This window comes from Hemicordylus capensis, chromosome 7 (genome assembly GCF_027244095.1).
Source record: "Hemicordylus capensis ecotype Gifberg chromosome 7, rHemCap1.1.pri, whole genome shotgun sequence".
NCBI lineage: Eukaryota > Metazoa > Chordata > Lepidosauria > Squamata > Cordylidae > Hemicordylus > Hemicordylus capensis.
The window spans coordinates 5,529,756-5,554,578 of record NC_069663.1 but is presented as its reverse complement, the minus strand read 5'-3'; the positions used below and the strand labels follow the sequence as shown (position 1 = coordinate 5,554,578).

General features: G+C 49.9%; 2 protein-coding genes across 3 annotated transcripts in view; both read right to left on the bottom strand.

The window, feature by feature from the left end:
* LOC128332777 (uncharacterized) overlaps positions 1 to 24,269 on the bottom strand; it is a 162,693-nt gene extending 138,424 nt beyond the window's left edge. Inside the window, exons 1-3 of one of the 2 annotated variants that reach the window (XM_053267499.1) lie at positions 23,615 to 24,269; positions 22,658 to 22,743; positions 22,263 to 22,335 (exon numbers count right to left, since the gene is read on the bottom strand). The gene's annotated coding sequence lies outside the window, so the exon portion shown is untranslated. Of the gene's footprint in view, positions 1 to 22,262; positions 22,336 to 22,657; positions 22,744 to 23,258; positions 23,436 to 23,614 lie in introns of those variants that run through there. The other variant, XM_053267500.1, reaches the window with a different exon arrangement.
* Positions 15,114 to 19,407, bottom strand: LOC128332782 (uncharacterized). Its single transcript, XM_053267510.1, has 11 exons — positions 19,251 to 19,407; positions 18,760 to 18,882; positions 18,520 to 18,640; positions 18,292 to 18,429; positions 17,725 to 17,898; positions 17,400 to 17,549; positions 17,056 to 17,175; positions 16,846 to 16,954; positions 16,460 to 16,522; positions 16,001 to 16,192; positions 15,114 to 15,705 (listed from the first exon to the last, which is right to left on the bottom strand). Exons 5-10 carry the CDS (start codon positions 17,809 to 17,811, stop codon positions 16,008 to 16,010), a joined length of 714 nt encoding a protein of 237 aa, XP_053123485.1. The 5' UTR covers positions 17,812 to 17,898; positions 18,292 to 18,429; positions 18,520 to 18,640; positions 18,760 to 18,882; positions 19,251 to 19,407; the 3' UTR covers positions 15,114 to 15,705; positions 16,001 to 16,007.
* Positions 24,270 to 24,823: the final 554 nt, after the last annotated feature.

Genomic DNA, 24,823 nt, shown 5'->3' with positions numbered 1-24,823 from the left:
GGTTCGTTGCTGGCCCTGTTCCTAGTCAACACAGTCTAAGCAATCGGGTTGGGTGTTGTTGTTTTGCTCTTCTGCTTTGGTTTTTCCTGCTGTTACATAAGAACACAGGAAGCCACCTCCTACCGAGTCAGACCTTTGGTCCACCTAGTTTACTATTGTCTACACTAATTGGCAGCAGCTCTCCAAGGTTTCAGGTAGGAGTCTCCCCCAGATCTACCCCGAGAGATGCTGCCAAGGATTAAACCTAGGATCTCCAGCGCGCCAAGCGGATGCCCTGCCACTGAGCTCAATCCCCATCCTCCTAGGATTTCTTACAGCTGACAGTGCCCATATCAGGGGTGTAGCTATGATGGATGGTTCAAAGGACCCAGCCCCCCCCAGCTCCTGAAGGCCCCCCAGCTCCACCCCTCCCTATTTTCTTCATTCTTCCCCTCATTCCAAGGCACCGTCAGAGAGAGGGCCAAACATGGGCCCACCTCCCTTAGCTACGCCCCAGGCTCACATGTCGTCACCCATCCAAATGCCAACCAAGATGGACCCTGCTTAGCAAAGGGGGTGACTCACGCCTGTGACATGAAATGTGTCCCGGGTTCCAAACAGCTGACCTTCAAACAAACTTTAGGAAGACAATACAACCTGTCGGTGAGTTAGGGACTTCCTGTAGTTACCGTACTTGTCATAACAGAACAAGCAACGCCGTGGAAGGGAAGGAGAGTCGACATGTAATTCCCCCTTCCGCCAGTTCCCTTTCTCTAGGCCAACTTCTGCCTTCCCACCACCCTGAAAGAAGCTAAGGCTCAACAATAGATCAGGAGCAGCTCCTCCTAATGAGTCAGGGGGACACCCAAGGAGGCGGCTCAGGTTTCTCCTCTCTCTCCCACCCTGCCTGCTGCCTGTAGGCTGGACATCCATCAGGTAGAGTGGTGTGGTTAGGAAATGCTTGGAAATGCTGGAACACAACGTGGACACCAGCAGCAGCCGTCAGGAGGGGTGCCGTGCTGGGGATGGACAGGGCCAGTTGCTCTATCCAGGAGAGACGCCGGACCCATCCGTTGGGGCCAGCATCTTTAAGAAACTGCGAGGCACGCCTGCTCAGAGGAGATCACCGCAAGCCCGTGACGTTTAGGCTTGCAACGATCTCTAAACTGCACGGGCGCGTCTGGCAGTTTCTTAAAGATGCTGGCCCCAACAGATGGGTCCAGCATCTCTCTTGGCAGCCGCCGGAGGAGGGGGGAGGGAGGACTGCTCCACTCCCCCCCCCAGCCACAAGTATTTTTTTAAGCGGAGCTTTGGAGGGGCGGCCCCCCCAATGAGATTGGGGGGCCTCATACAGGGTGGCGGGAGGGGTGTCTCATGGCTGGGTGGTCGAGGCACCTGAATTACTTTGGTGCACCCCTGGGAGGGGCTGCTGAGCTCTTGGAGGCATAAAAAGGAGGGAGGTGCACCAGAGGGCCGGCAGACCGCCTCTAGGCGGCCACCAAAGCTGGCCTCCAAAGGGGGCCAGCTTTTGGTGCCGGGCCTTCGGGGTGGGACTGAGGTCTAGGAGAAGGTTATATTAGGGTGGGGCTGGAGGTCTGGGCTAGAGTTTGCAGGAGGCTTTACACACAGGGTTTCTGCCCCGAATCTCCTTCAGTAGAGAGCGTGTGCATACACTCACTGGAGCAGGACCTTGCTCCTCTGCAATGCCAGGTCAGTTCAGAAGAAGACCAAAATCATCCACGACTTGATCATGGGTGAGGCAGGGAGCTGACCCGGCTTGTATAAGTCTATAACTGAGACTTGGCTGCGGGAGGAAAGGGGTCCAGTTTGGGCCCAGCTTCTCCAATCAGATTACTCTGATGGGGAGCAGGTTAGGGGAAGTGGGTGGGGTGGGGTAGGGTGGGGTGGCTGTGGTCCATAAGAATACCATCTCCCTTACCAGAGCCTCTGTGAGACAGATGACTTATACCAAGTGTATATTTTTGAGGCTGGGAACTAGGGATAGACTGTTGGTGTACCGTCCACCCCGCTGCCCAACGGACTCCCTAACTGAGCTGATGGAACCAGTCACAGAGTTGGTGTTGGAGTCTCCCAGACTTTTGATGTTAGGCGACATCAGTATCCACTTTGGGGCTGGCTTGCCTGCTGCAGCTTGGGAGTTCATAGAGGCCATGAAATCGATGGGCCTATCCCAATTAATTTCAGGACCAACTCATGGTGCCGGAAACACACTCAATTTGGTCTTCTGTTGGGCTCCATCGTCAGGAGATCCTGTGGTTTCCCCATTGTTATGGACGGACCACTGCCTGCTTCACAGCCACAACCCACCCCTGCAGGGGTGGTGGACCTATTAGGATGGCCCACCCGAGAAGGCTGCTGGATCCAGTAGGATTCCAAAAAAGCCTTGGAGGGTTTTAATGTTGGTGCTGCCAGTGAGTCTGTCGAGGCCCTGGTGGGAACCTGGAATATGGAACTCACCAGGGCAAGAGACACGATTTCTCCTAAGCGTCCCTTCCAACCTGCTTCAAAAATGGCCCCTTGGTATACAGAGGAGTTGCGGGGGCTGAAGCATCAGAGTAGGTGTGACTGGAACACAAGTGGAGGGAAACCTGGCTCAAATTTGACAGGACACAGCACTGGATCCATTTGAAGGTTTATGTGATAGCGGTGCATGCGGCAAAAAACCAATTTTGGTCTGCATGAATTGTGCATGCAGATTTGCATTCAGCAGAGCTATCCCAGGTTGTGAGGAGTTTAATTTCTGCTCTTTCTGTTTGGAATCAGTCCCCGGAGAATTTGCTCTGCTTTAAAGCTTTTAATGGGTTCTTTGCGGATAAAATCTCCTGTATTCTGGGCTGACTTGGACTCCACTATTTCTGCAAGGGTTATGAAGGGGGTGTTCAGCAATCCCTCTTGCAGTATTATGCTGGATCAGTTTCAATCTGTGATTTCTGAGGATGTGGACGAGCTGCTTCGGGCGGTGCGGCCTACCACCTGTTCTCTGGAACCTTGCCCGACTAACAGGAGGAGAGCTAGTCTTGTGGTAGCAAGCATGACTTGTCCCCTTAGCTAAGCAGGGTCCACCCTGGTTGCATATGAATGGGAGACTAGAAGTGTGAGCACTGTAAGATATTCCCCATAGGAGATGGGGCTGCTCTGGGAAGAGCATCTAGGTTCCAAGTTCCTTCCCTGGCATCTCCAAGATAGGGCTGAGAGATTCCTGACTACAACCTTGGAGATGCCGCTGCCAGTCTGTGTAGACAGTACTGAGCTGGATGGGCCAATGGTCTGACTCAGTATATGGCAGCTTCCTGTGTTCCTACAACTTGGCTGCTTCTATCTAGCAAGGAGATTGTTGGAGGTGTCCTCGTTAATATCATTCATGCATCGCTGAGGGGGTACCCCCTGTTTGGAGGAGGGGCAATAGATAGACCACTTCTTAAGAAACCTTCCCTGGATCCCTTAGCGATGGCTAGTTACAGGCCAGTCTCCAATCTCGCATGGTTGGGCAAGGTGACTGAGAGAGTGGTGGCCTACCAACTCCAGACAGTTTTGGAGAAAACGGATTATCTAGACCCATTTCAAACTGGCTTTAGAGCTGGCTATGGAGTTGAGAGGGCTCCATTCTGTCACCAATGCTTTTTAATATCGACATGAAACCGCTGGGTGAGATCATCAGATTTGGTGCAGGGTGTTATCAGGATGCTTGTCATCTATTTCTCCTTGTCATCACCACCACCACCACCATCATCAGGAAATGGCATTCATTCCCTAAATGCCTGCCTACAGGCAGTAATGGGCGGAGGTGCTCATTGTAGGCACTCAGAATCTGAAGGATGAGTTAGATCTTCCTGTCCTGGGTGAGGGTTACACTCCCCCAAAAGGAACAGGTATGCAGCTTGGGAGTACCCTTGGACCCAAGCCTCACCCTGGTATCTCAGGTGGAGGCTATGGCCAGGAATGCCTTCCAACAGCTTTGGTTGATTCACCAGCTGCGTCCATTCCTTGAAGAGAACAATCTCAAAACAGTGGTGCATCAGCTGGTAACCTCCAGGCTTGACTATTGCAATGCGCTCTACGTGGGGCTGCCTTTGTACGCAGTTTGGAAACTTAAGTTAGTTCAAAAACCAGCAGCCAGTCTCTCAAAAACCATTGCTTCTCTCCAACCATCAATTTTCTGCTAAACAAGCCTCAAGCTAAACCTGCCTGCCTCTGGACCTAAGAGGGAGGGAGAGAGAAAGAGCATCCGAAGGCTGCCTGTTTGCTTAAGGAATCAAGTGGCCAGCTGGATCTTCGACTTTGAAAGCTCTTTGATGGCAAGAGGGAAGACTTCCTGGATACAATTGGGACAGATGGGTGCTGACCCCCCCCCAACGCCCCCCCACGCTCCCAGCAAACGTGATGGTTGTTGGTCCCTGCATTAAACAGCATTCTGTGCAATGCCCGCTCCATTTGTGAGAGCCCTCTTTTACATTTCTTTCCCTGTCTCCAAGGAAGTAGCTTCGATAGCCTATAGAAGACCAGCTAAAAGACCCACCCCCCCAACACACACACAGCTCTGGCGCTTGGGGGAGACTATCTGCGTAGATGGATGGACAGACAGACAGACAGACAGACAGACAGATAGATAGATAGATAGATAGATAGAACAACGCTGCATAATCAACCAGAAACAAATCTGGAACTTCACCATTAGTTCCCCGAGATCATAGTTCTGGCAGTGAACTATGTAACTATATAAATTTAGTTATATTTGTAACTATATATAGTTATAGATATAAATATAACTATATAGTAATAGATATAAATATAACTTTATAAATATTCACCATATTCATATTATTATTTATTTGATTTATATACCGCCCTTCCAAAATGGCTCAGGGCGGTTAGGGGATGTGATACATATTGGCGATGTGAGTGTGAGTGCAATATATATTGTGAAATGTGTCAATCAACCAACCAACCAATCAATCAGCGAGGGGCCCATTGTAAAACCTTGTCTCTGGGCCCACTCCAACCTTGTTATGCTCCTGCTTTTGCAGTGGCCACTTTGACGGAGCTGCTCCATTCCTTCCCATCCTGCCACCTGCGTTCTCACCAGAGTAGCTGCTTTCACTCCGTAGAAGGGAAAATATTATTATTATTATTATTATTTCTTGTTTACACAGTCAGACAGGTGTTATTGACTGGTTTGTTTTATCCAGACATCGAGTCCTTCCCAAGGACCAGGGATGCCAGAATTTTACTGTTAATCGTTATAGATATCGTCACAGAATATAGGCTGTTCCCAGTAAAGCTACTTTTTGTAATTGGCTGATGGTGATTTCTGTGGCCCCTATGGTGTTGAGGTGCTCTTCAAGGTCTTTTGGAACTGCACCCAGGGCGCCAATTACCTCTGGGATTATTTTGGTCTTTTTCTGCCACAGCCTTTCAATTTCAGTTTGTAGATCTTTGTATTTTATTATTTTTTCTATTTCTTTTTCTTCTATTCTGCTATCCCCTGGTATTGCTATGTCGATTATTTTCACTTGTTTTTCTTTCTTCTCGACTACAGTGATATGTATTGTGTATTGTGTGGCAGATGTTTCTCTGTTTGTAGTCGGAAGTCCCATAATATTTTTACATCTTCATTTTCTTCAACTTTTTCAATTTGATGGTCCCACCAATCTTTGGCTACAGGTAGCTTGTATTTTTTGCAGATGTTCCAGTGTATCATCCCTGCTACCTTGTCATGCCTTTGTTTGTAGTCAGTCTGTGCGATCTTCTTACAACAGCTGATCAGGTGGTCCACTGTTTCATCTGCTTCTTTACAAAAGCGGTACTTGCTGTTTGTTGTGGATTTTTCAACTTTTGCTCATTGCATTTGTTCTTAGTGCCTGTTCTTGTGCAGCCAGTATTAAACCCTCTGTTTCTTTCTTCACGTTGCCATTCTTAAGCCATTGCCAGGTCTTGGTGATGTCTGATTTTCCACTTATATTGTGTAAATATTGACCATGCAGGGGCTTATTTCTCCATTTTTCTGCTCGGTTCTTGACTTGTTCTTTCTTGTAGGCCTGTTTTGTTTCATTGGTGTTGAACAGTTGTGCGTTCTTGACCATTTGAAGTGCATCTTCTTCACTGTCCCTTATATATTCTTCAATGTCTCTTTTCTCCTCCTCTACTGTTTGATGGACTTGCAGCATTCCCCTTCCACCTGAGCTGCGAGGGAGGTAGAGCCTATCTACATCACTGTGGGGGTGCAGAGCACGATTGATGGTCATGATTTTCCTGGTCTTACGATCTAGCGTCTCTAGCTCTGCCTGGGTCCAGTCTATCATTCCTGCAGTGTATCTCATAACAGGTATAGCCCAGGTGTTTATGGCTTGTATGATGTTCCCGCCATTGAGTTTGGACTTGAGGATTTTTCTGACTCTCCTGATGTATTCACTTCCCCTTTTTCTTTTAACTTCAGTTTGTGCGATGTTATCAGCCTGGAGAATGCCCAAGTATTTGTAAGGTTCTTTCTCTTCCAGGTTCTTGATCTTGCTTCTATTGGGCAGTTCTATTCCTTCTGTTTTTCTTATTTTCCCTCTGTTCATTATTAATGCAGCACACTTGTCTAGTCCAAACTCCATTGCTATATCGCTACTGAATATACGGACAGTGTTTAGCAGTGATTCGATTTCTGACTGGGACTTTCCATACAGCTTCAGGTCGTCCATGTACAGCAGATGGTTGATTTTACTGGATGTTTTAGATGTTTGGTATCTGAGGCTTGTTTTGTTTAGTATTTGTGAAAGTGGGGTCATGGCGATTACAAACAATAGAGGGGATAGTGAGTCCCCTTGGAAAATGCCTCTTCTAACGCTAACCTGTCCAAGTGTCTCGCCGTTGATTGTTAACTGTGTACTCCACATGCTCATTGCTTTTTAAATAAATATCTGAATGTTTTGGCTGACACCAGTTGTTTCTAAACATTTTAGTATCCATGTGTGAGGCAATGAATCGAAGGCTTTCTTGTAGTCAATCCATGCAACACTTAGATTGGTTTTTCTTCTCTTGCAGTTTTCTAAAATCATTTTGTTAATCAGCAGCTGGTCTTTTGTGCTTCTAGTGTTCGGGCAATTTCCTTTCTGTTCAACTGGAAGCTGTTTGTTAGTTAATAAGTATTGCATCACTTCATCTGCTATTATTCCAGTTAATAATTTGAACATGGTTGGCAGGCAGGTTATCGGTCTATAATTACTTGGAACTGCACCTTTTGCTGGGTCTTTCATGATGAGATGAGTTTTCCCAGTTGTTAGCCATTGTTCAATATCACCTCCTTGCAAAATGTGATTGAACTGTTTTGATAGTTGTTTATGAAGGCTTGTTAGGTGTTTAAGCCAGAAGCCATGCAGTTCATCGTCGCCTGGCGCAGTCCAATTTTTAATTTTCTTTGTTCTTTCACTGATTAATTCTGGTGTTATTATTAGATCTTGCATTTGTTGGTTACATTTTTTGACTTCTTTCATCCATCCTGCTTTTTTATTATAATCTATTGTATTGTCCCATAATTTCCGCCAGAATTGCACTGTTTCTTCTTTATTTGGCGTTTCTACGTTTCTTGCAGTTTCTCCTTCTATGCTTTGGTAAAAACGTCTCTGATTCGACTGGAATTGGAGATTTTGCCTGTGTTGTGTAATTCTGGCTTCATATCTGCTAATCTTCTTTGACACTGCTGTTATTTGCTGCTTTATTATTTCCAGGACTTCTCTCATTTTCCTTGAATCTAGGTGGTATTTTTGGATCAGATACTGTTTGGTGTTTTCATTCTTCAGCTTCTTGTCTGGCATATCTTTCAATTTACTAGCATCTGATCTAAGCCTGGAGATTTTATTTTCTAATCAAATCTTCCATTTAGGTGATGTACTGCTTTCTTTTTTGACAGGTCCACTGATCTTCTATCCGAGCTCTTGTGTTGTTGTTGTTGCTGCACTGCACATGAGTTGGTTTATTTCTTGCAAATTATTGGTTGTTATTTCTGCAAGTGCAGCAGTGACATCTTTTAATGCCTGAGCAAGTTGTTTTTTGGCAACTGTTTTTAGAGCGGGAAGTCGAACCCTGGTGGTTGTTTGCTTCATGTGCTCAGTTATTTTTTGCTTTAGTTCTTGTTGCTTTCCTGTAAAACGGCATTTGGGTTATTGAGGTGAAGGCAAAGGGGAGGTTGCCCGGTTTTGATTTTGAAATACTTCAGCAACAGTGGTATCCTCTATTTCCAACACCTACTCCATCTGCGCCTGAGCAACTGCTTCAGTTGGTGGTAATTCTTCTTCCATATCTTGAGCCTGTGTTGCTCTTTGCAGTTCTTCCAGCTCAACTTCTGTGAATACTTTATTTCTTATTATGAATCTTCTCTGGTCTGCAAGCCTTTGTTCTGTTATTTCTGTATCTGGATGCTTCTCTTTCCAAATGTGGTACATTCTTTTTAAATAACCTCTTCTAATTGGACTAGACTTGTAATAGCAGATCATTATTTCCTTGTTGGCATTTGTTGTATATTTTTTTCAGTTAAGCGACGTTTCTTCCAGTAGCTTTTCTGTCTCCAGCCCTGGTTGCTCAACTGAAGATCCTGAGTCCTGTAGCCCACTTGCCTCCAGATGTCCAGGGACTATAGCACCTGGCGCGGTCCTTGTTGACCTGGGCGAAGACCAATCCGGTATAGATTTATTAAAGTTACGTCTCACCATATTGTTGATGGGAGAGGCACTCTTTGTCTGGCTCCTCTGGTGAGACCTGTCTTGTAATAATAATAATAATTATTATTATTATTATTATTATTATTATTATTAACATTTATATCCTGCTCTTCCTCCAAGGAGCCCAACGCAGTGTACTACATACTTAAGTTTCTCTTCACAACAAACCTTTGAAGTAGGTTAGGCTGAGGGAGAAGCGATTGGCCCAGAGTCACCCAGCTAGTCTCCTGGCTGAATGGGGATTTGAACTCAAGTCTCCCCGGTCCTAGTCCAGCACTCTAACCACTACACCACGCTGGCTCTTCCGATAGCCTTTGAAGTACCCCTAGGGGTACTTGTACCCCCTGTTGGGAACCCCAATCTATCTCAATATTGTCTATTCTGTCTGGCAGTGGCACTCCAGAGTTTCAGGCAAGAGTTCTCCCCAGCTCTCCCTGTAGATGCCAGGGATTGTAGGCTGACCTGGGACCTTCAGCATCTTTAAGCAGATACTCTACCACTGAAATACAGCCCCATCCCTAACGCAGTCCAAGGGACAATAAAATGCTCCTTTAGGGAATAATGTTTGAAAACTGCATGCAGAAGGTTCCATATTCCCTCCCTGGCAGCATTTCCAAGACAGGACAAGATTATTATATTTTTTTTATAGGACAAAATTTTAGGGTTGAGAGAAACCCTTGCCTGAAACCTTGGAAAAGCTGCTGCCAGTCTGTGTAGACAATACTGAGCTAGATGGACCAAGGGCCTGACTCAATATAGAGCAGCTTCCGATGTTCCAAAGTTCCTATATTCACAGTGAAGTCCTAAGTGTTTTGAAACGGAGTGGGGAAATGTTTAAAACTTTAAACCTGGACATTTTTGATGAAACTGTGAGTCTGGATTTGCTTAAAATGGCAAGAGGGTGGTGGACAGTAGGAAGGCAGAAAGGCAGTCTAAATAAATATCATATGATTTGTCTTACACATAGTCTTACACAATGCTTGCTTGTGGTAAAACTTGTTTTTGTTTTTTAAAAAGCATGTGGTTTCTGCATAGAATAAATGTGTGGTTTTTTTCCCTGGGGAAGAGCATGAGCAATACCCTGCTAACTAGGCAAAGAGGCACCTTTTAATGTGGTGATTCTCTTTATTTAGCAGGGGGAGAGTAACTGGCCCTCTCCATCCCCAGCACAGTACCTCTAGTGACTTTTGCTGGTGTCTATCTTATGTTTCTTTTTAGATTGTGAGCCCTTCGGGGACAGGGATCCATCTTATTTAGTTATTTATTATTCCTCTGTGTAAACTGCCCTGAGCCATTTTTGGAAGGGTGGTATAAAAATCAAATGAATGAATGAATGAATGAATGAAATCTTACCTGCAATCTGAAGAGGGGGAGGCGGCCCACAATACCGAAAATGATGCTAATACACCAAACTGTCCACGTGGGAAGTTTCAGGGCAGAGAGCGTCCAAGTTAGGCGCGTTCTTAAATTCTTCTTAAATTTGGATTCCCAGAAGTTGTTTGAGAAGGAGACCTGGTCTTGCGGTACTAAGCATCATCATCATCATCATCATCATCATCATCATCATCATCATTTATTCAACTAGCACTTGGCAGAGTCGTAATGAAGGCCTTGGGAAAGATATTTAGATGCCATGACGTGTCTATACCTACAGAGATTAGAATAGTTTGGACAATTGTTTTCCCCGTGACACTCTGTGGATGCAAAAGCTGGATTTTTAAGAAGCAAGATAGAAAAAGTATTGACACTTTTGAACTTTGGTGCTGGAGAAGACTTTTGAGGATACCATCGACAGCCAGGAAAACAAACAAATGGATCACAGAACAAACCAATCCAGAATTTTCACTCAAGGCACAAATGACCAGGCTCAAACTATCATACTTTGGACACATTATGCGAAAACCCAGTTCCCTTGAGAAGTCCATAATGCTGGGGAAAGCTGAAGGCAAGAGAAGAAAATGGCCAGCAGCAAGGTGGATGGACTTGATCACGACAGCAATGGATGCACCACTGAGAGACCTTAAAGGCCAAGTTGAAGACAGATCATCCTGGAGAGAATCTATCTATGTGGTCGCTAAGAGTCGACACAGACTTGACAGCACTTAATCAATCAATCAATCAATCAATCAATCAATCAATCAGGGAGAGAGAGGGGGATATGTCTCCATCATCTCTCTAGGAGGAAAGTAAGAAGGTTGACTCACCACAGGAGGTACCTGAGGAGTCAAAGCAGGGTTCATAGAGTAGAGGCAAGCAGGGACAGGTGAGGAGACCCTGACTAGCTCCCTCTGATCCCAATGCCCCTAGTTGCCATTAGGTTAGTTGGTGCAAAAGGTCGATGCACTGGAACTCCATCTCCAACACGTATAGACAATAGTGAGCTAAGCAGACCAAGGGCTTGGTATAAGACAGCTTCCTATGTTCCTATGTACAACTCCCATAGAATCACAGGATCATAGAATGTCAGAGTTGGAAGGTACCTTAGAGTTCTTCAGTCCCCTACTCCGTGCAGGAAACTGCTACAGCAGCTCGGACAGATGCCTGTCCAGCCTCTGTTTGAAAACCTCCAGCAAAGGAAAGCCTACCACTGCATGAGGGAGACTGCTTCGCTGTCGAACAGCTCTTACAATTAAGAAATTCTTCCTAATGCCTAGCCTAAATCTGCTTCCTTGCCATTTCAACCCATGGATTCTAGTAGCCCCGCCCTAAGGAGCAACAGAGAACCAGTCTGTTCCTTCTTCTATAAGGCCATGGTGGCCAGGGAGGTTGTAGTTCAGTATCATCTGGAGACCCAAATATGAGGACCCCTGACCTTCGAATGATGAGTTAGTGTTCTAGCATACAGTCGAGATGTGCAACGAAACCAGACCACACCCTTGTGCAGCAACTATAATGTGCCAAGGGAAGGCAAGTAGTTTGCGTAAGAGAAAACACACTCAGAATTGATCATTTCTACAGTCCTTTTTAGTGCTTCACAATGGATATCACATTGCTCCTCTACCGTTTCTGTTGTGAAATGTCATGATGCATCTCTTGAACTCCTCCCCCCTCCTTCCATGATCTTCTGGGTATTTGAAGACCATCTTTACAGGCCTTCACAACTCTGGTCCTGCCCCCAGTAGAAACATAGGAAGTTGCCTTATACCAAGTCAGACCCTGGGTCCGCCTGGCTCAGAGCTTTCTGGCACAATATTGTCTATTCTGACTGGAAGCAGCTCTCCAAGGTCACAGGCAGCTTTTCTCTGTTGCCCCCGAGGACTGGATTAGAAATTGGATTAAAAATTCCATGGGGTGAAATTGCAAGGAAGCAGATTTAGGAGACGACAGGGATCAAACCTGGGACCTTCTGCGAGCAAAGCAGACGCAATTCCAGCTCCGTGATTTCCAGCTCTCTGCTCTTAAATGATCGGGGTGGGGGTGGGGGCCAGTTCTCTCCTGCGGTCTGCTTCCCTCTTCACTGTTCTAGCTATGTTTCTCAGGAAGACGGTTCCCAGAAGCAGTTTAACCCAGGCTGCTCGTCTGCAGCGCAGGCATCCCTATGGATCACAGTGCTGCTGGCCCGCCTAACCCCACTTTGAAGCCCGGCCTTTAGACAAAGTTTAGGGTGCGAGCGTGCCCTTTACCCCGGCACTGGGATCAGATGGGTGCTCAGGCTGCTTGTTGCCTGAGTGCACACAGAGATGGGTGCCTAGAGCGCCCGTCTCAGAGGAGAGGAGAGCTGGTCTTGTGGTAGCAAGCGTTTCTTCCCCCCTTAGCTGAGCAGTGTCTGCCTTGGTTTCATTTGAATGGGAGATTAGATGTGTGAGCACTATAAGAGATTCCCCATCAGGGGATGGAGCCGCTCTGGGAAGAGCATCTAGGTTCCAGGTTCCCTCCCTGGCAGCATCTCCAAGATAGGACTGAGAGAGATTCCTGCCTGCAACCTTGGAGAAGCTGCTGCCAGTCTGTGTAGGCAATACTGAGCTAGATGGACCAATGGTCTGACTGGCAGCTTCGTATGGTCCTATCCCCCAATGCACCATGCTCGACACACTATGCATTGTGGGATATCCAACGGCTGGGATGTGTCATCCCAGCCTCCAAAGATCCACACTGCTGGGAGCAGTGAGGATCATGTGAGCACATGGTAGTATACCTGAAGAAAAGCAGAAGAATCATCTGGAGGAAAGATGAGTTGGACTCTGCCTACCCCACTGCCCGCCCTCCGCATCCCAGCACTATCATGTGAATAGCCTCAGGGTCTTACTCCTAGTCAGCTCTAATTCCAGCTTTAGCGCCAACTTTAAACTCTTCCTCCAGCTTTCACTAACTTTCTGCTGCAGGCGAGCCTCCTTTTATTCTCTTCCCCCCCTCCAATTTTCCGAAACTAACCGATTTAAAATTGACTGCATGTTATGCTTTAAAAGAAAATTATTACAAAATAATGTATAGATGGTATCTGACACCCCAAAAATTGGCATTAATGTATAAAAATGTATCAAACAAATGTTGGAAGTGTGGACAGTCTGAAGGCACTTTTTTTCCTATGTGGTGGAGCTGTGGGAAGGCTAAAGCATATTGGGAGATGATATATAATGAGTTAAAGAAAATATTTAAAATGACATTTCCTAAGAGGCCAGAATCCTTCCTGCTGGGAATAATAGAAGGTGCAATTTCTACAACTAACTCAACGCTTTTTATGTACGCTTCGACGGTGGCTAGAATGATATATGCACAGAAATGGAAGAGTAATGAAGTGCCTTCAAAAGAAGATTGGCTGATAAAATTTTTGGAATATGCAGAGATGGCAAAACTTACAACACTAATAAGAGACCAAAATTTGGAATGCTTCAAAGAAGGTTGGAAACCATTCTTGTAGTATCTAAAGAACTATTTTTCTACTATGGACTTTACAGTAGGGTTCGAAATTTAGTTAAAAAAACCTGCAGGTTGGGTAGATTAGCTGTGTTTGTAAGGATTTAAATTTATGTTTTGAACTATTATTATAGCAAGGGTAAACTTTATAGCTGATGATTCACGAAGAGATGTGTGCAGGAAGTCCACTTTTGTCTATTCGTAATCAATGACATATTAATATTGTTAAAAATAATAAAAATTGAATTTGAAAAAAAACCCAAACCAACCAATCAAAATAAATGCTAGCTCCCCCAATTAAAAAAAAAAAAACCAATCCAATCCAATCCAAACCTCTCCTCCCTCCAAAAACCAAACAGCAGGACTCTTTCCCCAACCAGACCACACTGTCAAACGGGAGCTGTGACCTCTTGATCCCTGCCAGCTTCTTATTACAGAGCACAGGAAGGAAGCAAATACGCATTCAAAACAGAAATGTGAAGAGCACAAGAGGAGGTCAAGGCCTTGTTCCTGCACAAATGGCATTTCATACTTGGCAGGACTTTTTAATCACTGGAATGGAATCACATTTCATATTTGGCTGTATTGGAGGGAGTCAATGTTGGTTTGTAAGCTTGCCAGGCCTTGCCAAGGCTGTGCTTTCCGGGCACTCGATTGGAAGGTGCAGCTTGCTCCCAGGATCCTGTGCTCAGCAAACCTCATTGGCGGCAAACCTCAAGTGGGCTCCTCTGGAGTGATCCAAGCCAATTGTCTGAGTGAGTGCTTCCAAGCAAGAGGCATTTGCATGGACCTGTAGCAGTGTAGCAGCGTCTCCCTCAGCCAAGAGGTGAGCTTGGGAGTCTGTGGGCACAAATGCTCCAAGGGAGACGAGAAGAAAAGAGGAACTCAGAAACGATGGGATGGTTTTTAACAAAAGGGGCAACTTTATTCATATACTTAATTAGGATACAAGTCATCACTTAACTTTCTAACTAAAGGAAACAAAACAGGACAGAATGGAGTAGGCAAAAAAACTTTCCATCTCGGCCAATCTGTTGGAAAGCCAAAAATTCCTACTCGGCCCCCAACAGGGCGACCAGCAAAGCCCATTCTGTCCCTGGGAGGGAGGGGGAGGGAGGAAGGGAAGGAGGGAAGGGAGGAAGCCCAGGGTCACACAGAAGAAGGGAATGGCAGGGCAAACAAAATTGGGGGGAGTCCCAGCCAGCCCCCAACCCCACCCCACCCCCGCTCCTTGCAGGCACGTTCACTTGGTCTCCTCTTCTGGGGCGGATCGACTCCTCCAGCCGCCCAGCAGCAGCACAAGCCTGCAAGAAGCACAAAGCAGCGTCAGTGGGGTTGCCCTGCTCCTCCTCCCTTTCCACTCTGGCAGCCCAGCAAGTGGGGATTGGGCAGGGGGCTGGGGGTTGAGGGGGGGGCAAGCCAGAGAATTCTGCTTGACCTCGGGCTCCCCACTGTGCAGCCACAGCATGGAGCAGGAGGGAGAGGAGGATTCTCTGGCCTGCCACCGGGCAGCACCAGGGGACGCTACTGGGGCTGCAGGGGGCCCCCAGAGTCTCCCAGGCTCCTCTGCTGCTGCACCGGTTTGGGAGGAAGGAGGAGGGAGCGGAGGGGGGAGTGAGGCGTGGCTGCGGGAGTGGAGGGGGGGAGGAGCACACCCTCGGCAGGGGAGGGGGCGGATGCCTGGATGGGGCTTCCCCTGCCAGGGGAAGCCAGGCCGCTGGGGAAGGGGAGAAAGGTGGAAGGAGGAGGGGGTGCTCCCTGGCCAGCTGGTGAGAATGGAGGGAGGCGGTGACCTTGCCCTCCTGCTGGGGCCACACAGCCTCCCCGGACCCAAGGGAAGCCCAAGACTGGTTCCAAAGGGCCACTTGGGGGCAGGGTGGTCCTGTAGCCTCCTCCCACAGCCTGGCAGCAGAAGCAAGGGGAGGGGCTTCTGCACCCCAGAGGCGGGGCTTCCTTGGGCCAGGGGAGTGGAGCCTGCTTCCCCCTCACTCCTCAGACAGAACTGCACTTCCCTGCTGGATGTCTTCTTGTGGACAGATATTGTGTCCACGCGGTTGAAGGAGGTCTTCTGGGAGGCCCCTGCGCTGCACGGTCTTTCCTGAACCTCCCTTCAGCTGCTGATCTTCAAGGGGAGAGCACGGGGCTGTTGTTCCTGGAAAGAGAGAAGGACATTGGTTCAGAGATAGGGGGGTCTTCTCACACACTCCCCCATGACACCACCAAGCACCAGGGACTCCTGGCAGAATATCCGTGTCCTCATTTCCCAGAGGGAAGAGAGAGATTTCCTCTTTCCCTTGGGCTACTGGTACAACCAGCCACATGGGCCGAAGTTGGCATTCCAACACGAGGGAGGGTTGCCCAGATTCCTGCCCACCCTTCCTGCAGCCCCAGCCCCCTCCCTAACCATCGGGGCCCCTTCAAGTGAAGCCCTGCCTTGGTCTACTCACCAGTCGGTCAGGTGGAGAGATCACCGTACTCTGGCGGGTGTCTCTTCTTCTTACAGCCCGCCCACAAGCGCCGAACGGCAGCCCGCAGCCCGTGCCGGGAGTGGAGGGAAAAGGCCTTCTTCACGATCTTCTCTGTCTTGCAGGCAACTCTCCCGACCTCGGGGTCATGGTCGCCAAGCAAGCTCTCCAGCGCTGGAGGGATGAAGGAGAAGGTTCAGAAATGGCATGAAGAGATCACCCCACCCTTGGCCAAGCCCCACCATTTCCACACCAAGAGGGCGCAAGTCCTGACTCTTTCTCCCCTGCACTCTGGGAAACCCTACTGCTGAGCATCCCTGAGGATGCAAGCAGGACCTTCCATTTGAGGGGACAGGTGGCCCATTCCAGCTCTGTGGTCCCTAAATCTAGGCCTCTCCCCTCACAGAAACCTCCCCTTCCCACCCAGAAACCGGCACTTACCAGCATGGAAGGTCTCTATGTTCCCTTCAGTGAGGATGCTGCCCTTTTTGTGGACCAGGTGACCTAAAAACAAGGGTGGAAGGAAATGGGACCACAGTTCAGGACCCTGCGCATGGACAGCCCACTTCCCATCATTCAGGAGAGGAAGTCCTCCCCTCTCTGCTCCCTCTGGGACTGACAGATTGAGCCATTCCTCCAGGGACTCTTACGTCACCTTGGAAGGAAATTAAACCAAGAGACCTCGTTAACGCTCACTGGGCCAGTCCTCCTGGGGAGGGAACAGCTCCTGCCCCTCCACACCCTTCTGGCTGTGCCTTCCAAGAGAATGAACCTTTGCCCACCAAGACGACCCACTAAGGGAGACCCCAAAGTCTTGTTTCGCTTACCGATCAGCAGGGCAGCCGTTCTCCTCACTGAAGGCTGCTCGCTGCGGAAGAAGCCCAGGATCTTGGTGGCCTCCATCTCCACGGCGATCTCTGTGCCGAGCTGCCGAATCTGGGATCAAGAGCAAAGACAAATCCCGAGTGAGCAAAGCATCGCCCAAAGGTCCTTGAGCCATTTGAGCCGAGGGATGGACAGGGAGGGCCTGCCCTTACCAGACGCTTGGCGATCTTGTGGAGCAGCTCCTGCAGGCTGTAAGTGTCCCGCGCCAGCAGCTTGCCCTCCAGGTGCCATAGGAGGGCTTCCGCCAGGAGGCTCAGATTGTCCTTCGCAGCCTGCCAAAAGAAAGACCGGAATGGGAGTGAAAAAGGCTGCCAAGGGATTCCAAGAAACCTCTTAGGGGGCTTCAAGGAGTAGGGCCTGGATGGGCCAAACCACAGCAGGACAGCTCGTGGATTCACCACCCCATGAGGCTAACTCTGGGGCCTGCCACTGGGTGGCTGGACTTGGGGAAGCCTAAACACCTTTGTAGGGGTGGCAGGAAGAAGGGGGCCCTCACCTGTGCTACCTCCAGGTCTTCATCCTCCACATGCATCAGCACCGCGATGAGGGTCGTGATGTTCTTCTCTGTACCCTTGTGGTGGTGGTGGCGGTGCTGCAAGAGATCCAGGTGGGTCCTCATGGCTGCCCTTCGAATCTTAGCCTCCTCCTACAAAGAAGAACAGGGCTTGTTATTAGGGAGGAATTCCTCACCTCCATAATTGATGAAGAGCTTGCATGGGTCTCTAGGGGGTGTCTGGTTTCCCTTCTCCAACCCAGTCAGAACCTGCAGGTTGGCCGGCCCTCATAGAGCCGGGGCGGAGGGCTGGCGTGCAAGTACTCACGTGGTGGAAGAGAGGGCGGCACAGGGCAGCCAGGACAGCATTCACCGTGGCCTGGTGTTCTGATGGACAGTGCCTCAGCCGCTCCATGAAGGCCAGGACCCCCAAAGTGGCATCCAGACTGGAGGTCCTGAGCCCTCCCAGGATCCCGGCACTAAAATCCTGGAGTTTCTTCGCCTAGGGAGGGAAAAGGTGGATCCTTGAAAACACATGCTAGTCCACCCACTGCTAAACGGACCACAGAGCTGTCCGTGTTTGATGCTGCTTGGCCACCATCCACTGCCTTGGGGAGGAGATGACTCAAGCCATCCCAGAGGCACAAAGAGCGGGGAGAATGCGGCATTGGAGCACGTGGGGAATCAGGCTCCTACTGAGAGATGCATTCCTGTGCCTTCCCTTAAGGATTTCTCCTTCGTCCTGTGGCAAGGGTTCCCCAGACTGAATGCACCCAACTGGAGAAATCTCCCGATCACACCTGGGGATGCCTAGGAACACCAGCCTCAGGAAGGGCTCCCCAAAGAGAGGAGTCTCCATGCCTAGGGATGCTCCATGCCCAGGGATTTCACTCACCGCCTTCAGGGTGCCATAAATTTGGAGAAGTCCCCTTTCGCTCAGGTAGCGGATGTTCTGGCTGGGGTGGACTAGCAACGCTACCAGGAGCGTCCAGGTCTTCTCTAAGGCAGCAACGTCTTGGTCTTTCAGGAGCAGCTAAAAGAGGGAAAGGAGGAAAACATCCATCAGCCTCTGGGGCCAGACCCTCCTCTCAGAGAAGCCCACCCTGAGGAAGACGCTGCTCACCTCCACAAAGAAGGCCACCTCTGCGAGGGAATGCTCTTCTGGATCTTTGTCCAGGCTGAAGAGGGAAGCCAGGTATGCCTTCAGCCTGGCCACTGTGGAGGACCGTGTCTGGAGGAGAGCCCTGCAAAACACCAAAAGACCCTGCTGAGTCCTGGGCTGAAGGCCCAGAAAGAGCAGACCTGACCCAAACCACACCAGCCCCCAGGCCTCCGGAGAGATCTCCTATTCACTCCTACTTACCTCACCAAGAGGGCCACACCCTGGAGGCAGCTCTGCGTAGAGCACAGGGATTGCCAGCAGGTCTTCTCCGGGGTCACCTGTGCCACCCTCTCCAGCAGGGTCCGGACAATCTGTGCGGTCTCCCTGCAGAGAAGAGAAGGTTGCTGTCACCAAAGTGTGTGTCTCCTTGCGGGGTGGTGTAGTGTCAAGGGTGGATGGACTGTGTTGGACCATGGAAGGGAGACCACAGGGGTGAAGTGACTTTCCCCACAGCTGGTTTTTTAACACTGCAGACGCATTATAAGGCTCTCTGCAGAGCCAAGAGGGCTGCAAATTCTGGGATCTCCCCTGTGGAGCTGAGGTAAGGGACCACCGTGCCAGAGTCACCCCAACAGGCCAGAAATGCTCCTCACCCATCAGAGTGGGACATGGGAGAAATGACCCTAGCCTGTCCTCCCAGGGTGCTTGAAGGAGGACTTGCTGGCCCCGCTTTCCCCACCGCCATGACTTACTCAGGAGGCAGGTCTTGGCTGTCTCGGTTCCCGACTCCCTCGGTGGTGTTCTGCAGGCCGGTGAGGATCTTGTTGACCAGGCCCACCAGGAGTTCGGGGAACCTCTCCTCCACCTCACTGGCATACTCCACACACCGGACGACGTCCCCGATCTTCTTTGTTGCTCTCCCCTGCGAAGAAGAGGAGGGTCAGGCCTCAGCACTCAGTCCGAGGGACGGTTATGGGTCAGGAGAATCCCCAGGGCCAGGCCAGTGCCATGGGTGTCTGCACCCACATGTTGGCCTGAAGGGTGCTGCCTCTGGCTCAGGGTGCATGAGGTCAACTGGAAGGGAAAGACATCCACAAGGGGAAAGGGCAAGTCCCCACCTCCCGTGTGAACAGTGACTGCCATCCAAGCCGCCATCCTGTGTAGTGCAAGAAAGGTGGGGCAGAGGGGTGGAGTCAAGTCACCCTTGGTTTGCACCCCTTACCTCTCCCAGATGGACCGAGGAGAACCAATCTGGGGCCAGCTGTCCTCTTCTTTCCTCTTCGCCGATGTTTCTGAGAGAGGAGAGGAGAGAGAAAAGCTTCTCAAAGAACTGTCCTGTTGGAGATGGCAGCCAGCTGAAGAAGTACATGGGCACCCAAAGAGATGCTAAGCAAAGATCTAGCCTCCCTTGGGAGGTGGCTGGCAGGGGAACTTCATCAGGCCAGAGATCTCCCAAGTCCAGCCTTTCATTCCCCACTGAGAAGCCCTGGGAAGTGTTCAAAGGGGGCATCGAGACAGGAGCCCTCCCCTGCTCCTTCTCCCCAACACAAGCTCATGCCAACAGCATGGGGGTCTCAGAGCTCCCTCTGCTAACAGCCAGCAATAGACTTGCTGGTGTCTCTCTTGCACCGGCTGCCAATAGGCCTTCTTGGGTGAACTCCCCCTGCAGATTTCTCAGGGAGCAGGTAGGAGGAAACATCCCTCTATGGGGCTCAGACATGGGGGGGCTGCCCCTGTCCCCTGCAGCCTTCTGCTGGCTACGCTAAAATCCCCCCAGCTCCCTACTGGCTCCTCAGCTGAGACGAGGGTACCTACCTGGCCGAACTGGGGGTCAGCGGAGAGTCCCACACCTCGTCCTCGATGCTGCTGATGAAATGCATCGTGTCGTCCTCGTCCGTCGAGGAGCACTGGGGAGGAGAGAGAAGAGAAATGGGAGCGTTTCAGGGCTTGCGTTGACCTTGCGAGGCTTCTGAGAGGAACCAAGCCCAAGGGACGGTTGGGAAGACATCCTGCTCTAAAATAAGACCTGCCTCTTGGTAGAAAAGGCATTTGGCATCTCAGCCCAGAAGAGCCTTTCACCACATTTTTGCCCTCTTTCCAATGCCTCAGCTGCATTTCCTCCCATCCCACCAATCACAATCCCTCCCATCCTGCAGCATCTAGAACTAGAACCATTCCATGTTCTGTCTCCTGCTGGGGAACAGGGCACATACACACACACACACACACATACACACACACAACCTAGAACCCGTTCACATGAAAAAATCGATGATGAAATGGATCAGTTCTGACCTCCGCGGAGGACGAGTCTTCCACCGTGTAGGTGTTCTTCATCATCTTCTTGATGAGCCACTTCTTTGGCTTCTGGACTCTGAGATGAGAAAGGAGAGACATGGCATAAGAACAGCAATGCATGCCCTGTGGATCAATTGAAAGACACGTGTAGCCCAGAATCCAACAGTGGACAGCCAGATGCCTATTTAGTTGTTTGTGAACCACTTGAGACCTGGTTACATGTGGCATTAAAGTGTGTTTATTCAGAGAGAGAGAGAGAGAAGGAGAGAGAGAGATCTCGAGATTGGGAGGTTCCTTGGCTGTCATGGGTAATAGTCTTCAACTGGCTTCTCCTCCATGAACATGTCTAATCAACCAAGGCTTCCAGGGAAGGTGATCCACCTCTATGATCCCTGGAGCGGCCCTTCAGCTGAGAAAGGTACCTGGGGGAACTGGTGGCATAGTCCTCTTCCGACCCCTCTTCCTCCACGCTGGCATGTGGAGTCTCGGCCCCCGGGAAGGAAGAACTCTGTGAAGGAGAGAAGGGGGAGAAATGGTTGCTCTGGCCCTCGCATTGAGCTTCCTAGGCTTCAGCAGTGAAAAGGCCAGACTGGCACCTTCCAGCGGTCATCACCGGGTGAGCTGAACGCAGGAAGTGGGCCGGAAGGGGATCGTCCCGTTCTGGACACAACTCTTCCCGCTTTCCTGATTTTCAACTTTCTTAAAAACCACTTTGGAGCCCAGGCATGCTGGCTGGAGGCGGGTGGGAGAGATGGCAAAAGAGCTCCTCTCTCGTGCCTGCCTTCCTCGCAATGAGGTCGGTCGGGCCGATTTCAGGCCTTCGCGCACGCATGCAAATGGCAGAGGGGAAAGGCATCAACCGCCCCCCCCCCAGACATGTTGCGCTCCCCCACTCAGCTGGGGCCCCGATGGCTCTGGTGACTGGAAAAGACCACTTCCAGTCCACTTTATGCTTTCAGTCGGCTCCTTAGTGAGGACACTAAAGGCACGTGCAAAAACATGCCAAAACTGGGTCTCCTTTCCTCTTTCTTTCCCATTTCTTTCCCCTTTTTCATTTAGTTCATTTCTCATTGGTTTGGTTGAGTTTGCTTATTGTTTTGTATTTTTATTCATTCTTCATTTATTTGTCACTGTTTTTCAATGGTTGCCATTAAAGCAACATGATGCTCCACCTTTAACTGTGAGATCTCGACCAGAAGTCAAGGCCATAGCCACCATCTCCTTGCGGCCATCTTCTTTAATCCTATCACCCCCACCGTGACACCATTGTGATGCAGTGTTGTTAAGGGCATGGCTGTCCCTTTACCATAGCTTTAAGCAAACAACTGTCAGAAGATGGCCGCCCACCCGGCAGCATCAAAACTGGGGCCATTCCACATGCTCTCTACTCCTGGGCAACACGGGGGACCAACACGCCCAACCCACAGTTCTTCCAAGGGAGTTACTGGATGTTGAGGATTCCTGACCTCTCCAAGGGATGGCTCTTGGTCAGCGGCGGTGTTTTGCAGCCTCCTCAACACGGTGCTTGGCCTCTGGACGCTAAGAAAAGAAAGAAAGAAGACACATGAGATCAGAACACGAGTGCTTAGAAAGAGCTCTGCGTGATGAGATGAATGAGGCATGCAGCCCAACACCCTGTTTCCAGGAATGGACAGCCAGATGCCTGAAGGAAGCCCACGGGCTGGGCATGGAGACACCTGTCTCCATGGAATCAACCCTCCATGCTGCTCGGAGCTTCTCTCCACCCTTGGCTTCTTGCTAAACTAACCACCTCCCCCCAAAAAAACTTGCATGGGCTCCTAAGGAAGGTCCTCTACTTCCATGAGCGATGGAGCTGCCCCTCCAGGTGAGAAAAGAGTACCTCGGGGAACTGACAAAGCTCTCCACGTCCAGCTCCTGATCCCTAGTGTTGTCTTCTGGGATCTTGGCCTCTTGGATGTCAGGACTCTGCAAATGAGACAAAGGTTTCCAATGTGTGTACTCACTCTGATCTTCCTAGGGCCTAGGATTCGTAGCGAGTTTTTCCCCTGACATTTTCTTTGAGTTCATTTTTATTTCTTTAAAGTATTTTGATTTTTTTTTAAAGACAAAAAAACCTTATTAAAAAGCAACCATGTGTTCTAATTCTAACTGGTTGGGAGTGCCAGGGCACAGCCACCACATCCTTGTGGCCATTTGGTTTCATCCTATGTCCAACAATGAACCTCCATTGTGATATGATCTACTGTGTCATTTCTTGTCATTTTTTCTGCATTCCTTTCATGGGGAATGGAAACAAAGAGGAACGGGACCCACTGGCATCAATAGTTTGGCCCAGAGAGTCTTCTTGATCCCACCCCTTCATGTCCTCTTCTCTCCTCTCCCCAAGAAACAGGGTTAGCTCAGCCTTTCCAAAGGGAGAGACAAGGTGGGCCCCTGAGTCCGGAGTGAGGGCCATCCCTCCTGCTGTGGGCTGTTTTTACCTGAGGGGACCAGGATTGTCTCTACAGAAATGCCTCTTCAGTCAAGAGACCTGGAGGATCTCTGCCAGGAAGACCCTCTCCTCTCCTGACCCGTCTCAGGGTCTTGGGAGCCGTTTGATGCCTCCAATCCAAAGCACACCAACCCAGAAAGGTGGCCATTGGAAGGAGAGGCAGAGGGTTGCAGAATCCTTCCCTAGCCACGACGTTCCCACTGTAATCCTCTGGCCAACATGCAGCAGCTGGATTTCCTCCCCTTTCAGGATCTGACCCCGCTCTGTCTCCTGACGGTGGAGATGCAATCTCCCCTCACCCCTCCACCAGCCCATCCACAAAAGCGACTGGAATCGTTTCCTTACCTCACAGGACCATTCGGTGTCCACGGTCTGGAGAAACCATCCATCCTCCTCAACCGTGAAGACACTGCAGGAAGAAATACAATGGCCTGAGTACCTCGGAAGAGCCTTGCTGGATCAGACCAAAGATGCATCTGTCCCAGCACTCTGCTTCCAATAGGGGACAGCCATCCGGCAGGCCTCCAGGAAGCTATCCTCTGTGCCCTTCAAGCTAGCGGACATCACCACCACATCTTGGAAGAGTGAATGCTTCTACGCAGGGGCGTAACTACCATGAGGCCGGGGGAGGCCGTCGCCTCGGGGCCCCACTGCCTTGAGGGGCCCCCCAGAGACACCTCCCATGACTCCCCATTGCCCCCTGCCCATCCCCAAGACCCTTCAGCCACTTGCCCTGTTTGCCCTCCCTCCTTCTGGTCCTCCTGGTCGGCAATCCAAGCAGCAGGCAAGCTGCTTTTCTCCCGGGCGCCTCTCAGCTGATCGGCGGCTGGGCGGGGCTTCCAGGGAGGCCTCCGTGTATGCCTCCGTGAAGCCTGAATTCGAGTAGGCTGGCCAGCCCCAGGAAGAAGGCTGGCAGTCAGAGTGGCCACTCCAGTTCTCTGCAGCAGACCCTCTTCTTCCCAGGCCAGACAGCTCAGCCTTGGCCAGGTAGAAGGTGGATTCCTTTTGGTGGTCACACCCCGCCCCCCGCCCCCTATATCCAGGTAGGGATCTGCTTGCCATAGGGCTTGGATGGGGGGTGGGGAGACTGAGAAGTCTCTGAATATTTCATTGAAGACTGATTGGAAAATTTGCTGGCTTAAAAAAACCCTCTAAAAAGTCCTAGAAGTGGCTTGTTTCATGGCAGGAAATTACAAAAACTTCTGGAACAAATTTATTTATGTATTCATTCATTCATTCATTCATAAATACACTTCTGTTCAAGTTGTTTTGCAACCCAGGTCTGAGTGAGAACTGAGACATGAGTGAGAACTGTGACGCATGTGTTGTGCTTTTCTATTTTCCCCCCTTAGGGTCAATCTGGCCCACATGTGAATGCAGCACCTCCATTCCAGAGGAGATGTGTGTTAAAGGGCTTTCAAAGCCTCTTGTGAAAAACCTCCTGGAATCAAACTGGACTGAATTTGTTCAGAATTCTGAGAAAACAAACATAGGCTCACCCTGCATGGTTGAAAGTCTCCTTTGCTAATCTGCAGCAAGGGGCCCATCTTAATA